This window comes from Protomyctophum bolini, assembly GCF_963924005.1.
Source record: "Protomyctophum bolini genome assembly, chromosome: 7".
NCBI classification, from domain to species: Eukaryota; Metazoa; Chordata; class Actinopteri; order Myctophiformes; family Myctophidae; genus Protomyctophum; species Protomyctophum bolini.
Genome location: NC_137868.1, coordinates 41,698,302 through 41,724,776, shown reverse-complemented (window position 1 = coordinate 41,724,776; position 26,475 = coordinate 41,698,302). Strand labels below are relative to the sequence as shown.

Below are 26,475 nucleotides of genomic sequence, written 5' to 3'. Positions count from 1 at the left end.
ATTTAGACCGATAAGGCTGATTCTAAAAGAATGTCTTCTAAATGTTTCTATGTCAGCGGTGCTCATCCTTTTTCATGTCAAGGACCCCAGAAATATACGTATATTGGCCGCCGACCCCGGTCTGAAAATATGTTGTTCCAGGGACCCCTCAGAAGCAAAGAGTTTAAAAAAACGATCGCGCCACATAAAAAAAAAAAATAGCAGATCTGCTACTTTTCAATAGCTAAAGAATAACATAATGCTTAAAACCAGTTAAACCACCAAAATAAAATAAAAGGGGGTTCCCGTCCAGAATGTCTTTAAGTCATCTAGAGCGACTTGACTTGAACCTGCGACCGTGTAGACCACTTCTAGATATATACTTGTCGTACACAACAAATGGGGAAAATAGCTGATCTACAAGCTCACACCACATCACTGTGCGACGCGCTATAAGCTTGTAGATCTGCTTTTTTCTTGTCTTTTCCAGAACACGGTCTGTGGGAATGAATGAATGGTGGTTGCCAGGTCTCAGCTGGTGACATCATGGTCCCCACCAGACTCTGACACGCCCCACATCCTGCCATTACGGACGCCAGGTTCAGAACGGTAAAAGAAAACTGTGTAATAAACTAAAGCCGTTCTCCAGAGATAGTTTTATTTTGACTTCATTATCAGCACTAAACTGACTGATTCTGCGTTTGCCTTGTTTTCCGATTAGCAGCATAAGCGGTGGATATGTTCATGCTGTGCTCTGAACGGTTGCCCATACCCCTGCATAGATCTTATCTCACGATCACGGATAAAACCCTCGTCAGCAGGCCTTAATCACAGTCCTTTGGCCTCTCTCAGTGTGACTTTAATTGTAGGTTTGAGGTGAGGAATGGAGGTTATCTAAGGAGCAACCTGCCCTAGTTCCCTGGCCTGTGCAAGTGGAGCATCTCCAAACTCAAACCTCACACACACGAGACATACTGTACAGTACACACATAACCGTTGCACAATACACACACACACACACACCATATGCACATACCATACAAAATACACTCGCACGCACACATGCATGCACGCACGCACCAGAATAATGCGCATGTAAGCTGTTCAGACAGGAACAGACGTCTCATACGTCTCAACATACAACATGCACAATTGCACATGGCTGCAAGAAGCCCGTCTTATTACACAAGTTCAACAACAACTTCATGGTCTCACGCCAAAACCCGTCAAATTTTGACACATTGTCCAAGCCAGTGACTTTAACAACACCAGCAGGCGGTGTCAGAGAATGTCCATTGGCACTCAACGTCCCAACTTATCAACGTCCCCAAAAACCGGGACACACTTGAATACCAACACATCAAGTGCGCAATAATAGGGTGCAGCCCCCTGCCCTGTTCCATGAGAACAGAGATTAGGAGGAGAACAAGACTATACCTCCCGCTCCCGCTGAGAAAGACTGCCGTTACTGGTTCAGAGTCAGAGTACCTCGACTCCCACTGAGAAAGACTGCCGTTACTGGTACAAAATAACTGTGGCTCGCCACAGTTTCTTCGCCCTTTCGGAAGCAGAGGTTCACGTGTTGCCGTGCCTTCAGTGTCGCCGTTTTCAGCACGTTGTAGTAGTACTTTTTCCCCCCATGATGCGAAGCGTCCTAAAAAATGGCGTTGTATTATAATCATTGTCGTCTTATATTTTTATGTATGTGATGTATTGCCAATTTGCCATGCTTTTTTTGTTCTTGCTTAATGTAAATCGCTCTGGATTAAGAGCGTCTGCTAATTGTAAATTGCTCAATTATATATATATATTTTTGATTTAATACCAGATAGATATATGTCTGACTGAACTATAAATAGGTGCGCAAAAGTCATGACAGGATACGTGTTCTTGGCCTCGTGCGGACTGCCATTACAACAGAAGTTGCTAGGCCAGGAATCCACACTACACTGACTCACAGTGTCTGTTCTGTGATTCCCACGGACAAACAACTCCCAAAGAATTCAGACTAGTCCTACAGGTTCAATTATTACACACACACACACACACACACACACACACCCACACACACCTACAGAATGAGAGAGAGGGGATGACAGAGAGAGAGCGAGAGAGAGAGAGAGAGAGGGAGGGAGATGAGAGAGATGAAGAGAGAGAAGAACAAGTGAGTAATCAGGCGTTGGTATGAGTTTGCTTTCAGGATGCCTGAAGCGGTAAGTGCTTGTTTGAGACGCAGCCGTCTATAAAAACAACACACGAGACTGTTCTGTCTGTAAACACCTGAACGTGGCCAGAGCGCTCAGCAGTCTTCTGGTCTGTGGAGCGTAAAATAAGAGCACCGTTTTCATATATAATGTGCCGTTATTTCACTGTTGCTATACACTTAAAAATCTAAAATGATGCCCCCATATGTGAAGTGAACCCATAACTATGTAGGTTGTAGGTATTTGGCATAAAGATTGAGGTATGACATTTCTTTTACCCATTATTTTAAAATGGACAGATGTATTTTTCGGGGCATAAGTGGGCATGTAGAACATGACCCATATTTTCCCCTGACGTTGTGGGCAAGTGCCTCCGAGACCTTAGCGTCAACCCCCTGACAGTAATAAAGACAGACGAGAAGAGGGAAAGCAGGACAGACAGACGGAATGAAGACGGAGAGAGAGAGAGAACAAAGGGAGGAGGGTTGAATGAGACAGTTGAACATGTCAGAGCTCACCCAGCCAGTCCTGTCAGAGCCGAGACGACACAACAACACCACCACCACCACCACCACCACCACCACCTGAAGCACACGCGCGTTGTTGCAACGGTCCAAGGCTGACTGCTTTTAACCCATAAAGACTCCAGACCAGATTCTACTCAAAAAAATGTCTTCTAAATCCTGACAATTTTCTGGATAAAAAAACGTCATCAATGGTGCACTGGTGCTCAAACCTTTTCATGTCAAGGACCCACAGAATGATCTGTGTTTGGCCCATCTGAAAATGTGTTGTTCCATCATGGACACCCCAGAAACAAAGAAAAAAAAGCGTGCGCTGGGAAAGAATACATATTCAAAGATGTGCACACGTTTTCAAGTTAGCAGACCTACAAGCTGCGTACCGCGGCACTCAGTGCCACGCTATACGAGCATCTAGATCTGCTATTTTTCCAACAGCTAAAGTATAAAATAATGGTTAAGAGTGGTTAACGGCTAAAGTGACACGGACGCGTTCCAGATCTTAATGGGTTAAAAAACGATTACTTTTTAAAATGTTTGACTCATTCCGTCGTCAACTCCGCGTGACAGCCGAGACAATAAAAGTGTCTCTGAACAAACGTTTGACGAGTGTCTTCTGTATTGTTACAAATAATCAGATATGTGGCTGTTATTCTCGCCACGACGAAAATGCACCGTGTTGCCATTTTGTCATGTTATGACCTACAAAATTAGTACAGAACAGCAGTCTGTCTAAACAACAGCATGGCCTTTCTGTCCAATATGTAGCCGTCAACATAGATAATAGGATCACAAGTTACAGCTGTGTGCCGTTCGTTGGTGAACACAGCTGCAAATGGTTGGTATCGAGTGGCTAAACCCCGTCCATACAGCGTGATTATGAATCCCACCAACGTTCTAGGGTAGCCTCACCATGTGTCTGATTTGCTCCCGGGAAGGCATAGTTTTACTTACTGAGGTTAGGCCGTTCGGGTTAGGTTTAGGGGGGTGCATACTTAGTTTAGACTACGGTAGTCATTGGTTAGACAGGGAGGTTAGGTTTAGAGTGAGGGTTTGAGTTGTAATTGTAGGACTAATGACTGGTCGCAAAAACGAGAACTGTCAATCACAACGACTACTTACTGGCCAATCACAGCGGGGCTTTCCTAGAACTGCGGTGGGATACATAATAACGCGTCCATACAGGTAGAACCTGGATGACAAGCTCCTGTCCTCCTGCTGCCCTGAGAGAACATCTGTTGCAACAGGACCCATAAATCTTCTAGCCTTCCACCAGAGAGTACACCCCCAGTGAGGAGGATTTGTATTGTATTGCATGTGTCCCGATTGTGAATTGAATACCCAGGACGACAATGGAAACTATCCTTTTAGCCCAAGTGACTCTACCTGCACTGTTCAAATGCAGTACTGCCCCCGTACGTGCCCCCGTCTGTCTAATAAAGCCTTCAATCAATCAATCAATCAATCAATCAATCAATTAATCAAAGCCCTCAGGGATTTCTTTGTGTTATCACTTTAGCAATGCTTGAGAGTAATTGAAATTGCGGCACTGTTTGCAATTCGTTAATAAAGTGGTTAAATAAAGAAACTCTCCACAACGACAAAATGTAGACAAGTGACCATTTGAGCAAATGTGAATCTTTCATATAAATGTTAAATATTTCAAGCTTTGTTTTCGAGTCGACCAACGAGAACAAAGTTGGTGTAAACTATGAAATTCGCCGGAAAATACATTTTGTTTAAGCGAATAGATTATCATCAGCTGGCCTTCATACTAGTTTCAGTCCAGAGGGGGCGCTGTTTGACATAGCATAGACAATGACTTGGTAGATGGATACAGCAGTAGACTGCAGTGCTGAAACGTCTGGGGTCATTTCATTCAATGTTTTTAATCAAAAATACTGCTAATATTTCAGCTGTGTACGTTCCAAATTCAAATGTCATACTACTTGGTGTGAGTGGAAGAAAAAAATCATTCGCATTGTCATTACAGTTCAAATTGTGCTGCGGTTCCATGAGTACGAGTACCCGACTCAAAATATGGCCTTGCTTTTAATTTCACAGTACTAGTAACATGTGTCTGTGCGTGCGTGCGTGCGTGCGTGCGGTCCAGTGGCCACTATGACTCTGTGACCCTTGAGCTCATTACTATAGATAGCATGCAAGGTTGCTCATTTTTTGAGCTGAAGCCTTTTCTAGTTCCATATTGCTCTGGGAGAAAAGCATCATCTCTATAGGCCAGTGTTATTCCCAACATACTGTAGGGTTGGTCGTGGACCATGGTTTCATGGGCTTTCTTTCCTACACTTTTTATTATTTTAAATATCTGTCAAATGTTCAAAACAATTTCAAAAAATGGTAGAAATAGCTGATCTCACAGCGTGTGTGACCATGTTGAGACCTTCGGCAACTCTTTCAAATAGGGCTTAAGTGGTTCATTCATTCGAGGGCGAGTCACCAATTGTATGTTTTAGTCCGGCAGTCGGGGGTTGTGGAGTGGGAAGTTTGGTATATAGTATTTTTTATTGACCTACAATATTGTCTATATACATGTATTCATGAATCCACTTGCTTACCAGCATTGTACTATTTTTGTATAGGGGTTTATATGTTATTAACATCCTATATAAAAGGCAAAAATGTCAAACTGTCCTTATGCTTTAAGTTGCATGTGACATGTCAAACACATTTGTCATGACGGCTATGGCCAAAGAAATGTTCAGACATTGGAGTATGCATTTGCGCTTTAGTCTCGAGAGCAGTGTTGTTTTTGGCAGCAAATTTTTATTTTAGTTTTAGTCGTAGTCTCTTGAATGGTTTTCACTTAGTCTTAGTCACATTTTAGTCACCTGGAATGTGTTAGTTTTAGTCAACTAAATATCATAAGATTTTAGTCGACTAAATCTGCAGTTGATTTAGTCAACTAAAATGTATTTTGGCGGGCCTTGATGCCGTCGTAATGACTGATTTTACACTTGCTGAAAATAGCCAATCTACAAGCTCATAGATCGGCTATTTTCAACATGCAACCAAGTGTCAAATGACTCATATTGGATATCTTGTCCACTAGTCCCCTTCCTAACATTTTAGTCTACTTTTTATCTGTTGACGAAATTGTCAGTAAATTTTGTCTTAGTTTTATTTTAGTCATCATCGCTTAGTAGTTTTCAATTAGTTTCCGTTTAGTTTTCGCCGGTGAAAAAAAGGTAGTCGACAAACATTTCCTCGTCATAGTTTCAGTCGACGAAACCAACACTGCTCGTTAGAGTGTAATTCCTGTCACATGTGCGTGTGGACAGAGAGGACAGTACGTGTACCTTGCAGCATGCTGCGGTAGGCCGCCTCGGAGATGGCGTAGATGTGCGGGGGCATCTCGTGGCGTTTCTTCCCGCGGTACATCTCCACGATGGACTCTGTGTAGATGGGCAGGTTCTTGTAGGGGTTGACCACCACGCAGAACAGGCCCGAGTATGTCTGTGAGTTCAACACACACACACACACACACACACACACACACACACACACACACACACACACACTTTAATTTCATTGATTGCGGTAGCAGAGTTGTACCGATAAAATTGAAATGCTGGTTTTCGGTATATCGGCAAGTCTGCCAGTCATTCCGATACACCACGTCATTTTATCACATGGTGATACTTCATTCACAGCCATATTTTGAATCCTTCAGTTGATTGTTGACTCTTTTGAGAACCAGTGAAATAGCTGATCTATATACAAGCTGCGGACGTACGGGTTGTGAGCTTGGCGATCTGCTATTTCCTGGGAAGGTTTTCCCCAAGAATACGGATGCTGGGGTTATAGGTTAACCACATGAACCCCTATAAAGTCCCTATTCGCTGGTAATAGCAGATCTACAAGCTCACAACACATTGCCGCTGCGAGCTTGTAGACCGGCTATTTTCAACGGCGATATTTAGAGCCTATAGTCAGTCAGGTATATGTGGGGTGTTAAACGGTTGAAATTGTGTTACCAATGACACTATTAAAGGCTCTGTTCCATTCTGGTCAAACAGAGTCAGTTTTAAGGATACTAATAAAGGCTCTGTTCCATTCTGGTCAAACAGAGTCAGTGTTAATGATACTAATAAAGGCTCTGTTCCATTCTGTGTCAAACAGAGTCAGTGTTAATGATACTAATAAAGGCTCTGTTCCATTCTGGTCAAACAGAGTCAGTGTTAATGATACTAATAAAGGCTCTGTTCCATTCTGTGTCAAACAGAGTCAGTGTTAATGATACTAATAAAGGCTCTGTTCCATTCTGTGTCAAACAGAGTCAGTGTTAATGATACTAATGAAGGCTCTGTTCCATTCTGTGTCAAACAGAGTCAGTGTTAATGATACTAATAAAGGCTCTGTTCCATTCTGTGTCAAACAGAAGTCAGGGTGCTGCTATTTGCATGTTGGCTCACTGAAAACAACACACCAGTGGGTCTCAACGTGTACTTGAGTGGGTTCCAAGTGGCCCCACTCACGGGTGTGTAACTCTGAGAGTGTATTCAAATGTTGTACACTCTCAGAGTTATGGGAGTCCTTAAAATTAAAAAGTTTGAGAACCACTGTACACTTAATGGAACAGAGCCTTAATTGGTATCATCGGTAACACCTGTGAAGGAAGTATACGGGAAGGGGCCATGCGGAAGTACTACAGGAAGAGTTCTTTCCAAAAAAGGCCACCCTACTGACTGGGCACAAAAACTGCACGTGGGTGTTAATGGTGTGTGAAGCCACTCCCATGAACAACAAAGCATCAGCGTTCACAGAAACAACAACTGAGACACAGGAGGATTAAGATCCTTTGATTGAAGTGCACGTCATCCTGTCATACACCTAGCTGAGGTATTCCAAGTATCTGTAGGGAACCCCACACATCTTTGTTCTGACAGCTGGGTACACCCTTCTATCTATCTATCTATCTATCTATCTATCTATCTATCTATCTATCTATCTATCTATCTATCTATCTATCGTGAGATAGGTTGTCGATGTCTTACTGATGACTGTGTAACCAATGAATATCACAGACCTCTTTTCTATTGATTCAACTGGTTTCTTTGATAAAATGCTGAACCCCCCACCAAAAAAATGATTTTGGCAAAAGAATATGGAGATGGGTGGGATTCCTTTTTTGCGTTCGAAAGTTACAGAAACTGTACACATGGTCTGTGATATCTAATAGACTATGAAGCTCAACAGGGCTGCGACAGTAAGTCAGATTTAGTTGTATAATGTAAAAAAAGAAACGACATATTTTGTATATAGTTCATATACATATAGACTAATGGAGAACGTATTCAGTGAGATAATCTCTCAGAAACTAATCGATAGCTCTAATCTACGGTATCTTTCTCATCTACCCCCCCCCCCCCCCCCCTCTACACGTGTAAGTGGAGACGCTGTGTCTCTCTCTCTTTTCTCTCTCTCTCTCTCATGAGCAGCTATGTAAAATGACTCCCTGGTTCTGTCAACAACACCGACTATCAGTTACACAGGTGATGCACTACAGTATGTGCTGGAATGCGCGCACACGCACACGCACACACACACAACTTATTCTCATCACCCGTTGCGTGGAACGGGTGGCTGAGTTCTGTGCACGTCACATGTTGACAAGGAGACTAGCTGATATTTTACAATTCCAGACCTATCAGTGTGCAACCCGAACGGCACTGAGTCAACAGAAGTGGACCTTGCACCACTCTGTACGGCCCCTCGCTCAGCTAGGCCGGTTGCCGGGCTTTGGGTGGGTTGCCGGGCTTGGGGCACGTTGTCTGGGGTGGGGCAGGTTGTTTGGTTTGGAGCAGGTTGCCTGGGTTGGGGCAGGTTGTCTGGGCCAGGGTGGGGCTGGATGCCTGGCTGGGGGCAGGTTGTCTGGGCCGGGGTGGGGCTGGATGCCTGGTTTTGGGGCGAGGTGCCTCTACAGGGCTCAATCTGCTTCTGACGGCACGCCTGCCGTGAGTTGTGAATAAGAACAGCATTTCCACATTCCAATGGATGCAACTACCAGGAACATTGAACAGCGGCGCGGCAGGGGAGTCCCGCCGTATATCAAATAAGTGCAGTGCGGTCAGATATGTCCTCAATTCATCACTATAGTACGACTCGACAGTGAGAATATGCTGTGTGCCCTGTCAGAGCTTGTAGATGTGTTATTTTTGCTACTTTAGAAAAATCGGTCTATAAATATTTAAGCAATACAAATTAGGTTTTGACAAGAGCTTGGGACTAAATAAAACTACATTGGATCCTTTGGAACAGAGGTTGTAGACAGATTGTGTTTCCAGCAGGAGACTAGCAGTTGCTAATTTACTGGACTGTGAAGGCTAAACGAGTGTGTGTGTGTGTGTGTGTGTGTGTGTGTGTGTGTGTGTGTGTGTGTGTGTGTGTGTGTGTGCGTGTGTGCGTGCGCGTGCGTGCGTGCGTATTAAAGTGACATACTGTCACTTTAATGTATGTGACAAACAGTATATGTCCTATTCAATTTGATAGCTTCCGAACTAAAGACGGTTACAGCATGTGGATGCATTTTGAACATTGGGGGAGTCAATACGTCTGTCTGGAGAAGACTATACTCATGACATAACATGATCTGCGGAGAGTCTTATAGCTTGGAGGTTTACACGCCCGGCCACAAGTCCTGCATGCAGGCAATTAAACCCTATAGTCTTCAAGGCACAATAATGAGGCAGGAAGGAAAAGAAACAGCCAAAACATGGTGTGAGTGGTGCTCATTTATCTCATCATAAAACTCATTACGGTATATCTTTGAAGTTCTACCGCTTAGCGTGACAGACACGCAGCGTTTTGCAACCGATTCCAGTAGAGCAGGTTGCGCGTTGTCGCTCTCGGGCATAAATCTTGTACCGCCGCCATGTTTCAACTTCTTTTTTTCTTTCTGGTAAATGAATGCCCTTCTTTGTCGTACCAGAGTGTATCACTATAAGCTGGCGAAGCGTTGCATTCGGGACGCGCTGCGAGCTATAGTGGAGCTAGCGATTTGGGCTATTTAAAAAAAAAAAAGGTTTGAAGTGATTAAGTCTGCCTGTGCGTTTTTTTTTAAATGTGTGCCTTGAGACTTTTACTGTGATTTTGTGCCTCGTGCACAAAATAATAACCTCTGCAGGCTAGTAGTAAGGAATATAAGGGGGAATGTTATGCTTGTACTGTAGAGTGGCCATTTTCTTTTGCCAAACGTTTGGAACGCCAGGGCCCGGGGGGTTTATGTGGTCACGGCGGCGGTTCGGGGAGTCGACAGTATACTCACGTAGATGAGTCCCGAGAAGTATCTCTCGCGGAGGTTGTGGAGCACCGAGGCCTCGTTGAGGCACGTGAGGTCGGCCATGTCCTCCACCTTGCTGAAGCGCGGCGGGTTCATCCGCTGCACCTCCTCCCGGGACAGGGTGAGCTTCCTCTGGCTGTCCGTCAGCTCCACCTCCACCTCGTCGCCCCGCTCCTCGCGGATACCCGCAGACTGAGAGAGAGAGAGAGAGATATGGTGGCAGGGAGAATGGAGAGTAGGGGGGAGAGAGAGAGAGAGATACAAGGAGAGATGGTGGGAGGAAGAGAAGAAGGCGGAGAGTTGAGAGATACTTCCAAGAATCCATGGACGGTACAAAGATTGGGCCCACGCACACACTTGTATAACAGCTTGTTGGATGTGTAACATTCTATGTTTGGTTGCACATTGGTGACAAGGATAAACTGCTTTAACTGAGACACAGAGAGAGAGAGAGAGAGAGAGAGAGAGAGAGAGAGAGAGAGAGAGAGAGAGAGAGATTGAGGAAAAGGGGTAAATAGGACAGAGAGAGAGAGAGAGAGAGAGATTGAGGAAAAGGGTTAAATAGGACAGAGAGAGAGAGAGCTGTTAGCTGTTGGACACTGAGAGGTAGAGAAAAGCTCTGACACAGCTCTGTTGACTCTGTTATTCCCTTTTATTTGTACACATTCTTCTTAGTTTCAATTGTTTCATTTCAACATTTGCTTTGTGGCAAATGTAAAAGGTATGTGTTCATCGTGCCAGTATAAAGGCCCTTTGAATTGAATGTAATTGACGACTCATGATTGATGACTCGAGTCATATGTACGGTTCCTTGGCCACATAAAAGGTCCACTCAGTCATTGTCGAGCCATTGCTAACATGATGCCATAGCTAACATTCTGACCTGAGATCAGATTCTAAAATGTCTTCTAGATCCTGACAGTTTTCTGAAAAAAATCTATGTTTCTATGTCAGTCGTTCTTAGATTTTTCAAAAAATAGCAGACCTATAAGCTCGTAGTGCGCCACTCGGTGGCGCGCTATGAGCTTGTAGATCTGCTATTTTTCAATAGCTAAAGGGAGGACCTTATGAGGAACAACAACGCACCATGGATAATGTATAATTCTCAAGTGGTTGTCCAACAATGTTTGTTCAAAGATTGCTGGACAACCACTTCAGAAACATCCACGTATGATAACAGCAAGGAATATAATAACCTCTAATACTAGCCATGGAGAATATAGGTTGCTACCTTCAGGAAGGAGATGGTGTCCCAGCATACAATGAGGTCAGACTTAAAGAGGTCCTTTGTCCACCAGTCGACTTTGAGGCTTAATCAGGAGCTCTTGTCTTCATGTTTTTATGTACAGTATGTAAATTGTATTGTTCTTTGTGTTATGTCAAATGTGTGTATATGTGTTCTCCATACTTGGCTGCTGGGTCGCAAGACAAATTTCAGTGTGAACTGACAATAAAGTACTATATCATATCATATCATCATATCATATCACCCCGCCAACCCAGCCTGGTGCAAACTCTTACCAGTCTCCTGGCTCAGTGGTTCTCAACGCATTTCCAAATTGATATAGCCCACGGACCCACAAAAGAGACGTTGTTAGAAAGGCTATAGCAGTGATTCTCAACCGTTATAATTTCAAGGGACCCAATTTGATATGAATTAGGCATTTTCATTTTCTGGGACCCTAATCTATACACTGTAAAAAAAAAAAGTGTCCATCATGATGGTCCATCATTTGTACAGTCTCCGAGTTACAGCCGCCATTCCAACTAGCCGCATTACTAACCCTCTCCCCAACACTAACCCTAACCTCAGGGTTAGCATTACTAACCCTCTCCCTAACACTAACCATAACCACAGGGTTAGCATTACTAACCCTCTCCCTAACACTAACCCTAACCACAGGGTTAGCATTACTAACCCTCTCCCTAACCCGAACCTCAGGGTTAGCATTACTAACCCTCTCCCTAACCCGAACCACAGGGTTAGCATTACTAACCCTCTCCCTAACACTAACCCTAACCTCAGGGTTAGCATTACTAACCCTCTCCCTAACACTAACCCGAACCACAGGGTTAGCATTACTAACCCTCTCCCTAACAATAACCTTAACCGCCCACGGAAGCCACGTAGTCGGAATGGAAGTGCGTCGGAATGCCACTCTGTCCCACAGACGCATACGTGTCCGTATCGTTCCTCTCGACCTTTATTTAATCAGCGGAGACCCTTGAGAGCGTGCTCTTTTTTACAAGGACGCCCTGAGTACAATTACAATATATACAAATAACACGCTACGTATGTGTTGCATCCTCGAGTAGTGTTAGGAATGACTCTAGAGACCAGATTGTCCGGCTTAAAGAGAGTCCTGGATTTTCCTCCATTTGTGCGGAGCATAAAAGATGAAAGCAGTCCTTCCTTGTCCTAAAGGGAGGACCAAGCCTTATGACAACAATAATGTTAGTGGTTGTCCAACAATCTTTGTTCAAAGATACATCCACGTATGATAACAGCATCCTAAGGTTTAGCAAGGAATATCACCTCTAATACTAGCCATGGAGAATATAGGTTGCTACCTTCAGGAAGGAGATATGCTGTCCCAGCATACAATGAGGTCAGACCAAAGAGGTCCTTTGTCCACCAGTCGACTTTGAGGCTTAATCAAGAGTTGTAGTAGCCACGGGGTAATCTAGGCGGTTGATATTGTTCTTTATGTCTTTATGTATGTAATTGTCTATGTAATATGTCAAATGTGTGTATATGTGTTCTGCATACTTCTGCAAATTTCAGTGTGAACTGACAATAAAGTACTATATCATATCCAGGGGCGGCCTTAAGGATCGGGAGGCCCCGTTCATGACGTCATCATTGTAATAATTAATAATTATTTTAAAAAAGAAAAGAAAAAAAGAACAGAAGCCAAGTAGAAAATACACAAAAGCAGCTTGCTTGATTAACCCATTCTGACCGGGAACCCGTTTTGGTGTTAGCATCATGTTATGCTTTAGCTATTGAAAAATAGCAGATCTACAAGCTCATAGCGCGCCACCGAGTGGCGCGCTACGAGCTTGTAGGTCTGCTATTTTTTGAAAAATTGAAGAATGACTGACATTTTTAGAATCTGATCTCAGGTCAGAATGGGTTAATCAGACCAGTGTGTGTCCAGTGAAAACCTCGTATGAATCTGATCTCAGGTCAGAATGGGTTAAACAATTTCTTACTTTAAGGTACTGTATAACTGGAAGGCAGCATAGGCTATACAATGATGCAATCGCAACTGTCAGCGCTGCTAGTGCAGTGAGTGCACACACTGGGAAGTGGGAACAATTACAACCAAACAACACACAATACGGGCTCGAGGCCCGTTTCAATTGAAACGATTGAAACACTGATCAGATCATATCATATCATATCACCCTCCAACCCAGCCTGATGCAAACTCTACCCCTCTTACCAGTCTCCTGGCTCAGTGGTTCTCAAGGTATTTCCAAATTGATATAGCCCACGGACCCACAAAAGAGACGTTGTTAGAAAGGCTATAGCAGTGATTCTCAACCGTTATAATGTCAAGGGACCCAATTTGATATGAATTAGGCATTTTCATTTTCTGGGACCTTAATCTACACTGTAAAAAAAAAAAAAAAAAGTGTCCACCATGATGGTCCATCATTTGCACAGTCTTCGAGTTACAGCCGCCATTCCGACTAGCCGCATTACTAACCCTCTCCCTAACACTAACCCTAACCACAGGGTTAGCATTACTAACCCTCTCCATAACACTAAACCTAACCACAGGGTTTGCATTACTAACCCTCTCCCTAACACTAACCCTAACCACAGGATTTGCATTACTAACCCTCTCCCTAACACTAACCACAGGGTTAGCATTAGTAACCCTCTCCCTAACCCTAACCACAGGGTTAGCATTACTAACCCTCTCCCTAACACTAACCCTAACCACAGTGTTAGCATTACTAACCCTCTCCCTAACACTAACCTCAGGGTTAGCATTACTAACCCTCTCCCTAACACTAACCCTAACCACAGGGTTAGCATTACTAACCCTCTCCCTAACACTAACCCTAACCACAGGGTTAGCATTACTAACTCTCTCCCTAACACTAACCCTAACCACAGGGTTAGCATTACTAACCCTCTCCCTAACACTAACCCTAACCACAGGGTTAGCATTACTAACCCTCTCATTAACACTAACCCTAACCACAGGGTTAGCATTACTAACCCTCTCCCTAACACTAACCCTAACCACTGGGTTAGCATTACTAACACTATCCCTAACACTAACCACAGGGTTAGCATTACTAACCCTCTCCATAACCCTAACCACAGGGTTAGCATTACTAACCCTCTCCATAACACTAAACCTAACCACGGGGTTAGCATTACTAACCTTCTCCCTAACACTAACCCTAACCACAGGGTTAGCATTACTAACCTTCTCCCTAACACTAACCACTGGGTTGGCATTACTAACCTTCTCCCTAACACTAACCCCAACCACAGGGTTAGCATTACTAACCCTCTCCATAACGCTAACCCTAACCACGGGATTAGCATTACTAAACCTCTCCCTAACACCAACCCCAACCACAGGGTTAGCATTACTAACCCTCTCCCTAACACCAACCCTAACCACGGGGTTAGCATTACTAACCCTCTCCCTAACCACGGGGTTAGCATTACTAACCCTCTCCCTAACACTAACCCTAACCACAGGGTTGGCATTACTAACCCTCTCCCTAAGGGCCGATTCATACTCCTATTTTACCGCTGTTTCGGCGCTGTAGTGCCAAAATGATTTCGGCTCGTCAGAAATTTTCAGTAGCACCGAAGAGCCGACTTTAGGACGGTACCCGCCCCCCGAACCTCAAATGACGTCAAATTGTAGGCTCTACAGCGCCGAACCGACTTTTATTCGGCTCTAAAATAGGAGTATGAATCGGCCCTAACACTTACCCTAACCGCACACGGAAGCCACGTAGTCGGAATGGAAGTGCGTCGGAATGCCACTCTGTCCCCGAGACGCATACGTGTCTGTATCGTTCCTCTCGACCTTTATTTAATCAGCGGAGACCCTTGAGAGCGTGCCCTGAGTACAATTACAATATATACCAAAAAAAAGAAACAACGAATAACACGCGATGTGTTGCATCCTCGAGTAGTGTTTGGAATGACTCTACAGGGACCAGATGGTCCGGCTTAAGAGAGTCCTGGATTTTCCACTTTCCATTTGTGCAGAGCATAAAATATGAAAGCAGTCCTTCCTTGTCCTCTGTTAATTTGTGGAATTTTAAGTGTAATGTAAGACGGTGAGCGCGTTAGACATCCCGTGGTTTTGGGAATTAAAAGCCAGGATCAATACAGCGGGAGCTTGCCACACACTACACAGGGCCTCATACATAAATAAAACACAGTCTCGCTTCTCTCTACTCTCTCTTCTCGAGTGTTGAGTAAAGGCCAACCCAATTTCTCATATAAAACACAATGATGAGCGTAAAAGCTCTCACCGGTGAACGAAGCGTAAAGCACTGTGGTATGGACTGCATCGAGAGGCTTCCGTATACTGTATAGGTAATGAAGTGTGCCATCAATCATTTAACTGTGGACCCCATGGAACCCCCTCAAGGTCCCCTGGGGGTCCCCGGACCCCCACTTTGAGAACCACTGTCCTAGCCCCGTCATTGGCCCGTCTGTCTCACTGTCTTCAGTGAAGATGATGACAACGTTGTCACTCAGTCTGTCTGTCTGTCTGTCTGTCTGCAGTGAAGATGATGACAACTTCTCCCCAGGCCAAGGGGCCGTGGCATTTGAACCCTGCCTCATGCGCCTGTCAGTCAGTGTGCATTGCATCTCACAGTGAGCGGCCGCTTGGGAATCACAAGGTTCCTGTAAAAGGTCAATTGTTCTCTTTACATTAGAATTATGTCACTATTATGAGCCGTTTGTTGACTAGGAGGTTCTCCTATGCCATTTTAGTCTGACTCAGCAGGGTGGACACCTTGTATGTCGTAAAACCGTTCCTTTTTTTTTGGAGTGGTGCAACCACTCCCTTACGGAGCTATGTGGCTGGGTGGGTCTGAGCACGAAAACAGCATGGTTGTTTTTCACCACCTGTGCGCAACCTAACACACACACAGGCAATTGTCATTTCTCAACCGTTTCGGACGTGGGGCAGCTCGCCGGAATCAGGCCGACACCCTGGGTGCGCTCCTGTGGGTCCGGAACTTCCGCCTCAAATGGGAGTCCGCGGGGCTAATGAGTGTCAATTTGGGGGGTCCTTGAAATGAAAAGGTTTTGGAACCACTGGCCTACATTGTAGACTCCATGGTGGAACAGTGAGGGAACCACTGGCCTACATTGTAGACTGCATGGAACCAGTGGCCTACATTGTAGACTGCATGGCGGAACAGTGAGGGAACCACTGGCCTACATTGTAGACTGCATGGAACCAGTGGCCTACATTGTAGACTGCATGGAACCAGTGGCGTACATTGTAGACGGCATGGCAGACAGTGACAGAGTGTATTAACAGACAGCAACAGAGTGACAAGGGGTCTGAGGTCACGGAGCGAGCCTGCATGGTGCCTGGATAACAGGAAGTACTGACCTCTGACCTCTGATCAGGTCCCTGAATACTGACGGACTTAAACACTGTGACTGCGCTTGCGTGCGTGTGTGCGTGCGCGTGTGTGTTTGTGTGTGTCTGTGCGTGCAAACGCGTGTGTGCATGCGTGTGGGTGTTTGTGTGAGTCAGAAAATCACATGGCCGTGGCGTCTACATGACCTAAACAGGAATATTAAACTGAATGAAATTTTGTGGGAGTGTGTGTGTGTGTGTGTGTGCGCGTGTGTGTCACTGCTTGTTGAACAGTGTCATTCTCAGATCATGGGTATAAAATGAAGTCAGTGTCTGTATGCTGGCCTCCTTAACATTATGTAGTTGAAGGAGACCATTGTTCTATTCATAGAGCTCACTATCACGCACGCACACGCACACGCACACACACACACACACGCACACACACACACACACACACACACACACACACACACACACACACACACACACACACACACACACACACACACAGAAGAAGAACAGAGATAGCACACACAGAACTGTCACGTTATGGAACTCACTACACACCAACCAATGGAGTCATACAGTAGAGACGCGCGCGCACGCACACACACACGCACACACACACACACACACACACACACACACACACACACACACACACACACACACACACACAGTAGCGTTGTGTCAGCAGTCTGAAATGAGTGAAAGATCTTCCAGAGAGCCAGAGGACTCTGACTGTGATCCAAAGCAACAAACTGTGACGCAATCATGCTGTGTTGAACGGAGAACAGTCTCATTGCCAAGCTATGGTGATTCTTTTTGCTGGAAACATTCTGGCACTCTTAGTGAAAACTTGGCTTTATACCGAGTCTGACAGACAGTTAAACGTTCTCCCGTTTTCAACCATATTATCAATTTGACACACACTCTTATCCAGAGCTATTGACAATAAGAAGGTGCGACATCGGAGCAAAGCGGCATGAACTATATCTTTTTCATGTCAAGTATACCGCTCAAGGAAATTACGCTGACGCTTTACAAATCATTCTCTGTGAATGAAACATTCACAGTGATTGGTCAGAAAAATATCGTATCCGGGGGAAATACATCTGACATCCGGATGTTCCGGACCGCCGATAGCATCTCTGCCTTAGGTTGTCACCAGGCTTTTCTCTTTGCAAAGGAGTAAGGCTGGGACCGAGAGGCTATGGTTTACCTGGCATTCTAGTTTCTATGAGGCACTCTGACTCTTCACTCTACAGTATGTGATTATTTAGCTTGTTTATTGGCTAGACCTCATGATTACTTTGCTCTGCTATGGCAATTCTGACCTTGCACTTGTATAGAACACTAACTGTTTCCTCACACAACGAACGGCGTCGCTCGCCAAAAACCTTGCATTGTCAGCTCGAAAGATCTGTTATTTCTGACAACCAACGCTGTTGTGCAACAAAGTATTTATGTTTTTTCCAGCCTGATTCGCTGCATTCCGTGGATTTGATTTGCCACTTCGGTGTAATAGAGCATCTCTGTTTGGGAGCTACAGCAAACACACAGTAACACGTGTGTTTGTTATTACCAAGATCATAAGCACACGCACACGCGCACGCACACACACGCACACACGCACACGCACACACACACACACACACACACACACACACACACACACACACACACACACACACACACACACACACGCGCACACACATGTCACACACACACACACACACACACACACACACACACACACACACGCGAGTGCTTACATGAACCATGTGGTTCATTAACCAAATAAACATCCAAGCCAAAACTTGTACTATTCTGGAGCTGCAGGGGATCAGAGTGGTGGTGGTGGTGGTGGTGGTGAGGGCCCGAGTCATGTGACTTGTGCGTGTCATTGTGGTCCTAAACATATTAGCGCTCATTACCCACCATGATCTAAATGGAGGACGCCATTACAGCCCGGCCAGGGACAGCGAATAGGAGAGGCACTTGTGTCCGTTAAAAGCTCGAAAAGGATCTGCTCTAAAATCGAACCTTTAGATGCCAAGGAATGGGATCAATACATTGCCATTATAGGCTAAAAGGAAAATAAATAAAATACAAATTCACACAAGCATTGTGAGCTTGTAGATGTGCATGTACTGTAGATCGGCTATTGCCACCATTTGTTTTTAAATTAGTTAAGCCTTTTAATAAATAAAGGTTATTCCTCCTTTTTTTACTCCTGAATTCCCGGATCGTCTGTCGATGTTTTTTCTATATAACTTTATTTATAGGATTTTAAATTTTGGTAGACAAACAACCCCACATATACCCCACCCTCCCCGGTTCCATCGCAGAAGAAGACAACAACAAAAGAAGCTTTTTCACATGTTTTGATGCTGTTTGACACGTTTTACTATAGTTGCTTTATTTATTTTTTATCTCCTGCAAACACACCTGGTTGTTCTTGTTTTTCCCGACGGATATATGTTTTTATAACAAAGGGAGTCTACCAACACGCCTCAGCCTGAGACGGCTAGTCCCAGTGCGTCACGGGAACAGGAGAAAGGAATAGACGCTGGAGCAGCTCGGACAAATTAAGCCTTTTTATTCAGGTTTTAATATAATATATTAATGACTATTATTATGACTGTTAGTCGTTGTTATTTATATTAGCACCTGGCGCTTCCTTTCTTCTGTATAATAGTTTTATGTTGGTATCATATTTTCCCCCCATTTTCCTCTCCTTTCCAATTTGCCCCAACTCTGAAAACCTGAATAGAAATGGAAAGTGTGTGGACGCTCATACTGTAATGTATGTTTGGAGGTGGACTCACACACACATCATAGAGAACACACACACACACACGCACGCACACTGACACACACACACACACACACACACACACACACACACACACACACACACACACACACACACACACACACACACACACACACACACACACACACACACACACACACACACACACGCACACACACACACACACACACACACACACACACACACACAGGCCCTGCCTTGCTCTACGCGTGTGACACGCCTATAGTAAAAGTTGCACACTTGGAGGAGCTAATTATTCACCTGCCGATAAATAGTCAAACAGGAATGTGAATGATAAGGTGGGAGTGGGAGTTCAAATGAGCTGATTTTAGGACCAGCTGACTTCAACCGGCTGTTACATCAGCTATTAATCAAATGGCCATCATCATGTCAACTATTCACTGATGCTCTTATGCAGAGCGACTTACGGAAAATGAGCAGGTTCACGGTTTCATTAAAGCTGCAATTGAAATGTATAGTGTTTCTTGAGCTATATAACGGAAAGCCTGTTTACTTGTTTAGGTAGAGAATGTATTTTTCTTTGACCTTCCTAGTTCCTACAACTGGTCAACCAGTCCTACCCGACCACACCATAAACATTTCTCAAAACAAGAGCAACGAGAGACCTACCAACTACCACCAGCACAGTTGTGTTATATCATATTAACAGCTGGTTCAAATTCATGTATTATTCACTTAGAAAAGTTATAGATTGCAGCTTTAGCCCATTTAGACATTTATTCTAAAACCTAACCTATCAAATTCGTATTCAAAAATTAAACATATATAATTATGCTGCTTCATGTATGGCAACAAATAATGAGACAGAGAGGTACTAGCTCCCACATTGAAAGGTACAACAACGTATAGGTCACAACAGGACTCTAAATGGGTTAAAGTTACCGATTATGTGCCATGAAGGACAAAGATTGTGCAGGCTTTCATTCCAAACACTACACCAACCGACTTCACGTCACATTACTTACTCATTTTGTAGCTAAAGGTGTGTTAATTAGATGTGTGTTAATTGATGTAGTTGTTTGGATGGAATGAGAACCTGCTGCATGAAGCAGTGGTCAGACCAGTTAGCCTGGTTAGCGCTCCTGGTCCTCAGACTGCGAGTACACTCCTGGTTTTCCATCCTACCAGGTATAGTTCATCAGATCCCTGGTTAGCGCTCCTGGTCCTCAGACTGATAATATACTCCTGGTTTTCCATCCTACCAGGTATAGTTCATCATATCGCTCTAGCCCATACATGGGCAACTGGCGGCCCACCTTCACTCCAGGTGGCCCTCAGATTAATGTCGGAATACTAATATGTTATTGATTTCAGCTGTTACAATTCCAAACATGCAAACATGACCCGCTTTAATTACTTACAGTCTAAATTAGTAGCTTGCCGAGTAGTATTAAAAAAACATTATGTCCAATATATTTGTATTTAGTTAAAATGACTTTTCAGGATTCCAATTCAAATCACCAGCAGCATTGAACCCAGAGGACCCAGTCCTGTCTGTGTTCAACTTAAAGGGACACTTTAAGCCCCAGTTATGGTCCAGGGACGGACACTGACGCTCTCTTTAGAAGAGTATAGGCTTAAGACGTTCCTATTTGATAAAGCTTATAGTTCGCTTTCCTGGGACTGCTGGCCCTTAAGTTATGCTGCCAGGACACCCCGAGTGTCACGAGACAACGCACGTTAACGAAACTCACCTCAAAGCCATGCTTCTCCGACGGGACCCACACCAGCCTCTTGGCGGCCCAGTCCGCCTGGCTGGCCGCCGAGAACACCAGGCCGGACGAGTTGTTGACCGCAGAGGGACTCGGCGTCCCGGTGGACAGGAAGCGGGTGACATCGTTGGTGACGCCGCCTCCTGCTGGCCTGGACATGGTACTGCTGGCACTGTGTTGATTGAGACAAAGAGAGAGAGAGAGGGAGAGAGGGAACAGTGAGGTAGAGATACAGTATAGCTACAGCAGAGTGTAGAGTAGGAGAGTAGCGAGTGAGACACGCTTTGATCTCGCCGCAAAGCTATGGGCTATAGTTCCAAACATTGCTCCTATGGCTGGAACTATCCCATTGAGATAGAATGAGCACTTTATTATATTACTCTGAACTACAGTAGTTGTTGTTGTTCCAGACTAGAGTCTCTACAGAGTGGGTGGGTGGGTGCAAACTGCAGTGTAACGGTCTGTCAGACAGTGACATTGATGTGATCCCAACTTGACACACACACACACACACACACACACACACACACACACACACACACACACACGTGAGTCATGCACAGACATAAGACATTAACATCAAATCCAGTCCACTCGCGTGCATGCACGCAAACGCACACACACACACACACACACACACACACACACACACACACACACACACACACACACACACACACAGAGAGAGAGGAAAGGAGAGCAGTTAGTTAAAGGCATGGAGGGCCTACATCCAGCAGACATTGCGCCAGCAATGGCCTAATTGAGAGACAGGGCAGGGAATGGAGGAAACGACTGGGCTGGAAGAAGAAAACAGAGAGCTGGAAGGAGGGAGAGATACATCAACCGTCTCAACACACTGACATGACAGTCTGGAGGTCTGTGGGGGTGGGAGGGAGAGAGAGAGAGAGAGAGAGAGAGAGAGAGAGAGAGAGAGAGAGAGGGCAATAGAGGAAATTGTAGTGAATGGTGTAGATAGGGGACAGCAGTGATTGAACGTTGAACTTGGATGAGAAGACATCATCTTTGTCTTGCCCTCCACCACTAATCATATTTCTTGCAGTTGGTTATATGAACCTCAGTTCATACCAATCTCATCTCTCCCTCTCTATCCCTCTCTCGCTCTCTGTTTTTCAGCAAACACATCACATTAGCCACGGAGAGGTGGTCAAGCATGCAGGCTAATTCCTCAGAGTTAATTCACCCCGCTTCACTTTTAGGCTTAATTTATCATTTATACAGTATGCGACGAAAATAGCAGATCTGCAAGCTCCTGCAATACATGAATGAGGGGAGTTGGAGCTTGTATGGATCGGTCGTTTGTTTTCAGTGCGCGGCAAAGTTTTAATCACGCTTTTATGTGCGCCTTCACACCTTCTACGACATGTTGGTGTGTTCAGTAAACCAATTATTATGATTACTTTCACTATAACGCAACAGAGTTACTGCTGGGGGGTTCATATCACACTGCACCCTATTCAATAACCTATACATAACCCTTTTACTTGTAAAACTGTGATGAAAGAGGATTCTAATTCTGATTAAGACCTGAGGCCGATTTAAAAAAGAAAAACAGTTTAAAATGATATGTTTGGCTGCCAACCTCTATCTCCAAATACTTTGTGCCAGGGACACACGCCCAGATTTCAGTTAATAATGTTCGCTTTAAAAACAAATATATATTATATATATATACTGTATTTAAGTTTTGCAATGAATTTCACAAAAATTTAAAAGAATAGCAGATACACAAGTGCATAGCGTGCGCCACGTATACAATGTGGTTAAAGTGGTTAAACTCTAAAATTACACAAATGCTTTCCTGGAGTTTCCTGGGTTAATGGACCACAATGGGAACAAGACCCTGGGGGGGTTTTCTCTTATCCTTTTTAGCATAACTTTTGACTGTACTACTGTATATGGTTAATCTTGCTAATAACGTATTCAATCAATAAATCAATACACCAAAAGTCTCTGAGGGGCCCCTGTAGTGTTAGCGGCCCCCTGTAGTGTTAGCCCAACGTTTTCTCTAGCTAGCTAGAGAAAACGTTGAGTCGCCTTAGGGAGCGAATGAGAGTTGAGGTGACAGTGTGTGCACTACGGTGGAAGTGAACTTCATTCGTTACTACTATAGCCTGGGATATCCAGCCTGATTCACCACGTTACGTCACGGACCGTAGTGAATCTGAAATTCAGGCTAATTAGTCTACTACTACTACTACTACTACTACTACTCAGTGGTGGAAAGTAACTAAGTACTTTTACTTAAGTACAATTTTCAGGTATTTGTACTTCACTTGAGTATTTCCAATTTCCAGTACTTTTACTTCTATTCCACTACATCTCAGAGCCAACATTTTTACTTTTACTCCACTACAATCATTTGAAAACTTTAGTTACTAGTTACTTTGGCGATTTTCATTTTGATTAGAAAACATACATTAACCACATCAACCTCATACATTTCAGCTATTTGACAATTGCGACGCACTGTGAGCTTGTAGATCGGCTATTTTCAATATATTTTGTATACATTTTGAACTTGTGAAATGGGACATTCTGCAAGTACTTTTACTTTTAGTACATTACTTTTAGCACCACTACTGCTGCTACTGCTACTGCTACTACTACTAATACTACTACTACTACTGCTACTACTACTACTACTACTACTACTACCACTACTACTACTACTACTACTGCACCACCGCTGTGGCCTGCGTTCTGAAAGCCACTCACTCTAGTCAGAACTGGTGTAGTACTACAGAAACGTGATCACTCATTGACTCTGACAGCACACCATGTCTATGGGCTGTACGGCGCATATAGACATGAGGAGGGAAAGCCATTGGACGTGTAAGACTGCAAGACTATGGCTAATGTGATATTAAAGGAGAATTCCATGCTAGCAGGCTTTCTTACCTTTATTTGTAGTTGCTACGTCCCCACCAAAGAGGTCCAGGTGTTATTTTGCGCATTATTGGCTATTTCCCAGACCACACGCCCTCAATTAATTGAATTAAATTGCATTGAATTGAACGGGGCATTGTGCTAATTCGCTTATTTCCATCGCTAAAAAATAAATAAAAATGTGTATATATCCTCTCTTCATAATGTAAATAGTATCCCAAGCGGCACACTTCACTACGTATTTCGATGGAAATAAGCGAATTGGCACAAAAACCCAACCCCCATTGAGGGCTTATATGTTAGGGGAAATAGCCAATAATGCACTTTTGCACAAAATAACACCTGGACTTCTTTGGTGGAGACGTACTGTAACAAATACAAATAAAGGTAAGAAAGCCTTCTAGCATGGAATTCTCCTTTAACCTGATTTTCTTTGCTTGTATTCCAGCGTCCTATATGATTATTTAGTAAAAACCATAAACAAAACTACGATTAAGATAATACGCAGCATTAGCAGCAGATGTTGCAGCATGCCGTGACACAACACTTAACCCATTCTGACCTGAGATCAGATTCATACGAGGTTTCCACTGGGACACACACTGGTCTGATTAACCCATTCTGACCTGAGATCAGATTCTAAAAATGTCAGTCGCTCTTCGATTTTTCAAAAATAGCAGACCTACAAGCTCGTAGCGCGCCACTCGGTGGCGCGCTATGAGCTTGTAGATCTGCTATTTTTCAATAGCTAAAGCATAACAGGATGCCAACACCAAAACGGGTTCCCATTCAGAATGGGTTAATTCACTTTTGTAGCCTATTGTTTTAGATTGTAATGCCGTACGCACTGCTGCTGTTTATAGGCTTTGACGAAATACAATAAGTAAAGTTAAGTTCATTATTTTTAATTATTTATTAGCATAATTAACTCTCCACTGACTGACAACAACAATAGAAATGTTAGACAGAACAACAGACAAATAATTCCTTTAGGTGGAGTGGTGGCTTTTATTTCCAGGATGGCCCACTATTCTTTACAGTATAGGAAACACTGGTGCACGCTACACACACACACACACACGCACACACACACACACACACACACACACACACACACACACACTAAACCGTTAGCGTTAGCACACGCCACATTATCATTATCATCATTCACCCAGCAGTGAAATCTGCCCTTTAACGTGGCTTATAGAAGTGTGTGCACACACACCCACACACACACACCCACACCCACACACAGTGTGTGTGCGTGTGCGTGTGCGTGTGCGTGTGTGTGCGCGCGCGTGTGTGTGTGTGTGTGTTCTTTGGCCATTTTGATTAGGAAAAACACGTTTTCAAATATAATCATGAGGTTTTGTTTGACATTTTACTCGGGTGGAGACACATCCCATTTTGAGTCCCAGCCCAAAAGGCTGTTAATTAACCCCAAGTGGTGGAACTTGACATTTTGTGCTGACTACCTCAGAAATACTGATACTGATTTTATATTCATTCGTCCATCCAGGGAAAGCTGACTGAGCATGGATTGGTCTTACAGCACTGCCACGCTTCACAGACACAAAGGAACACTAATCCACACCTGGGAGCTGACCAGCACAACCACAGTCTTCTACTGTTAACCACTGGGAGCTGACCAGCACAACCACAGTCTTCTACTGTTAACCACTGTCTGGGAGCTGCCCAGTACAACCACAGTCTTCTACTGTTAACCACTGGGAGCTGCCCAGTACAACCACAGTCTGATACTGTTAACCACTGTCTGGGAGCTGCCCAGTACAACCACAGTCTTCTACTGTTAACCACTGTCTGGGAGCTGCCCAGTACAACCACAGTCTTCTATACTGTTAACCACTGGGAGCTTCCCAGTACAACCACAGTCTTCTACTGTTAACCACTGGGAGCTGCCCAGTACAACCACAGTCTTCTACTGTTAACCACTGGGAGCTGCCCAGTACAACCACAGTCTTCTACGGTTGGCCACTGGGAGCTGCTCAGTACAACCACAGTCTTCTACTGTTAAACACTGGGAGCTGACCAGTACAACCACAGTCTTCTACTGTTAAACACTGGGAGCTGACCAGTACAACCACAGTCTTCTACTGTTAACCACTGGGAGCTGCCCAGTACAACCACAGTCTTCTATACTGTTAACCACTGGGAGCTTCCCAGTACAACCACAGTCTTCTACTGTTAACCACTGGGAGCTGCCCAGTACAACCACAGTCTTCTACGGTTGGCCACTGGGAGCTGCTCAGTACAACCACAGTCTTCTACGGTTGGCCACTGGGAGCTGCTCAGTACAACCACAGTCTTCTACTGTTAAACACTGGGAGCTGACCAGTACAACCACAGTCTTCTACTGTTAACCACTATGGGAGCTG

General features: G+C 44.3%; 1 protein-coding gene across 2 annotated transcripts in view; it reads right to left on the bottom strand.

Moving 5' to 3' along the window:
- myh14 (myosin, heavy chain 14, non-muscle) overlaps positions 1 to 26,475 on the bottom strand; it is a 77,422-nt gene that overhangs the window by 47,797 nt on the left and 3,150 nt on the right. For both annotated transcript variants that reach the window (XM_080767904.1, XM_080767905.1), the window contains exons 2-4: positions 21,155 to 21,344; positions 9,990 to 10,196; positions 6,022 to 6,178 (exon numbers count right to left, since the gene is read on the bottom strand). In XM_080767904.1, the coding sequence (XP_080624030.1) occupies positions 6,022 to 6,178; positions 9,990 to 10,196; positions 21,155 to 21,331 (541 nt within the window). In that variant the 5' untranslated portion in view covers positions 21,332 to 21,344. The remainder of the gene's footprint in view (positions 1 to 6,021; positions 6,179 to 9,989; positions 10,197 to 21,154; positions 21,345 to 26,475) is intronic.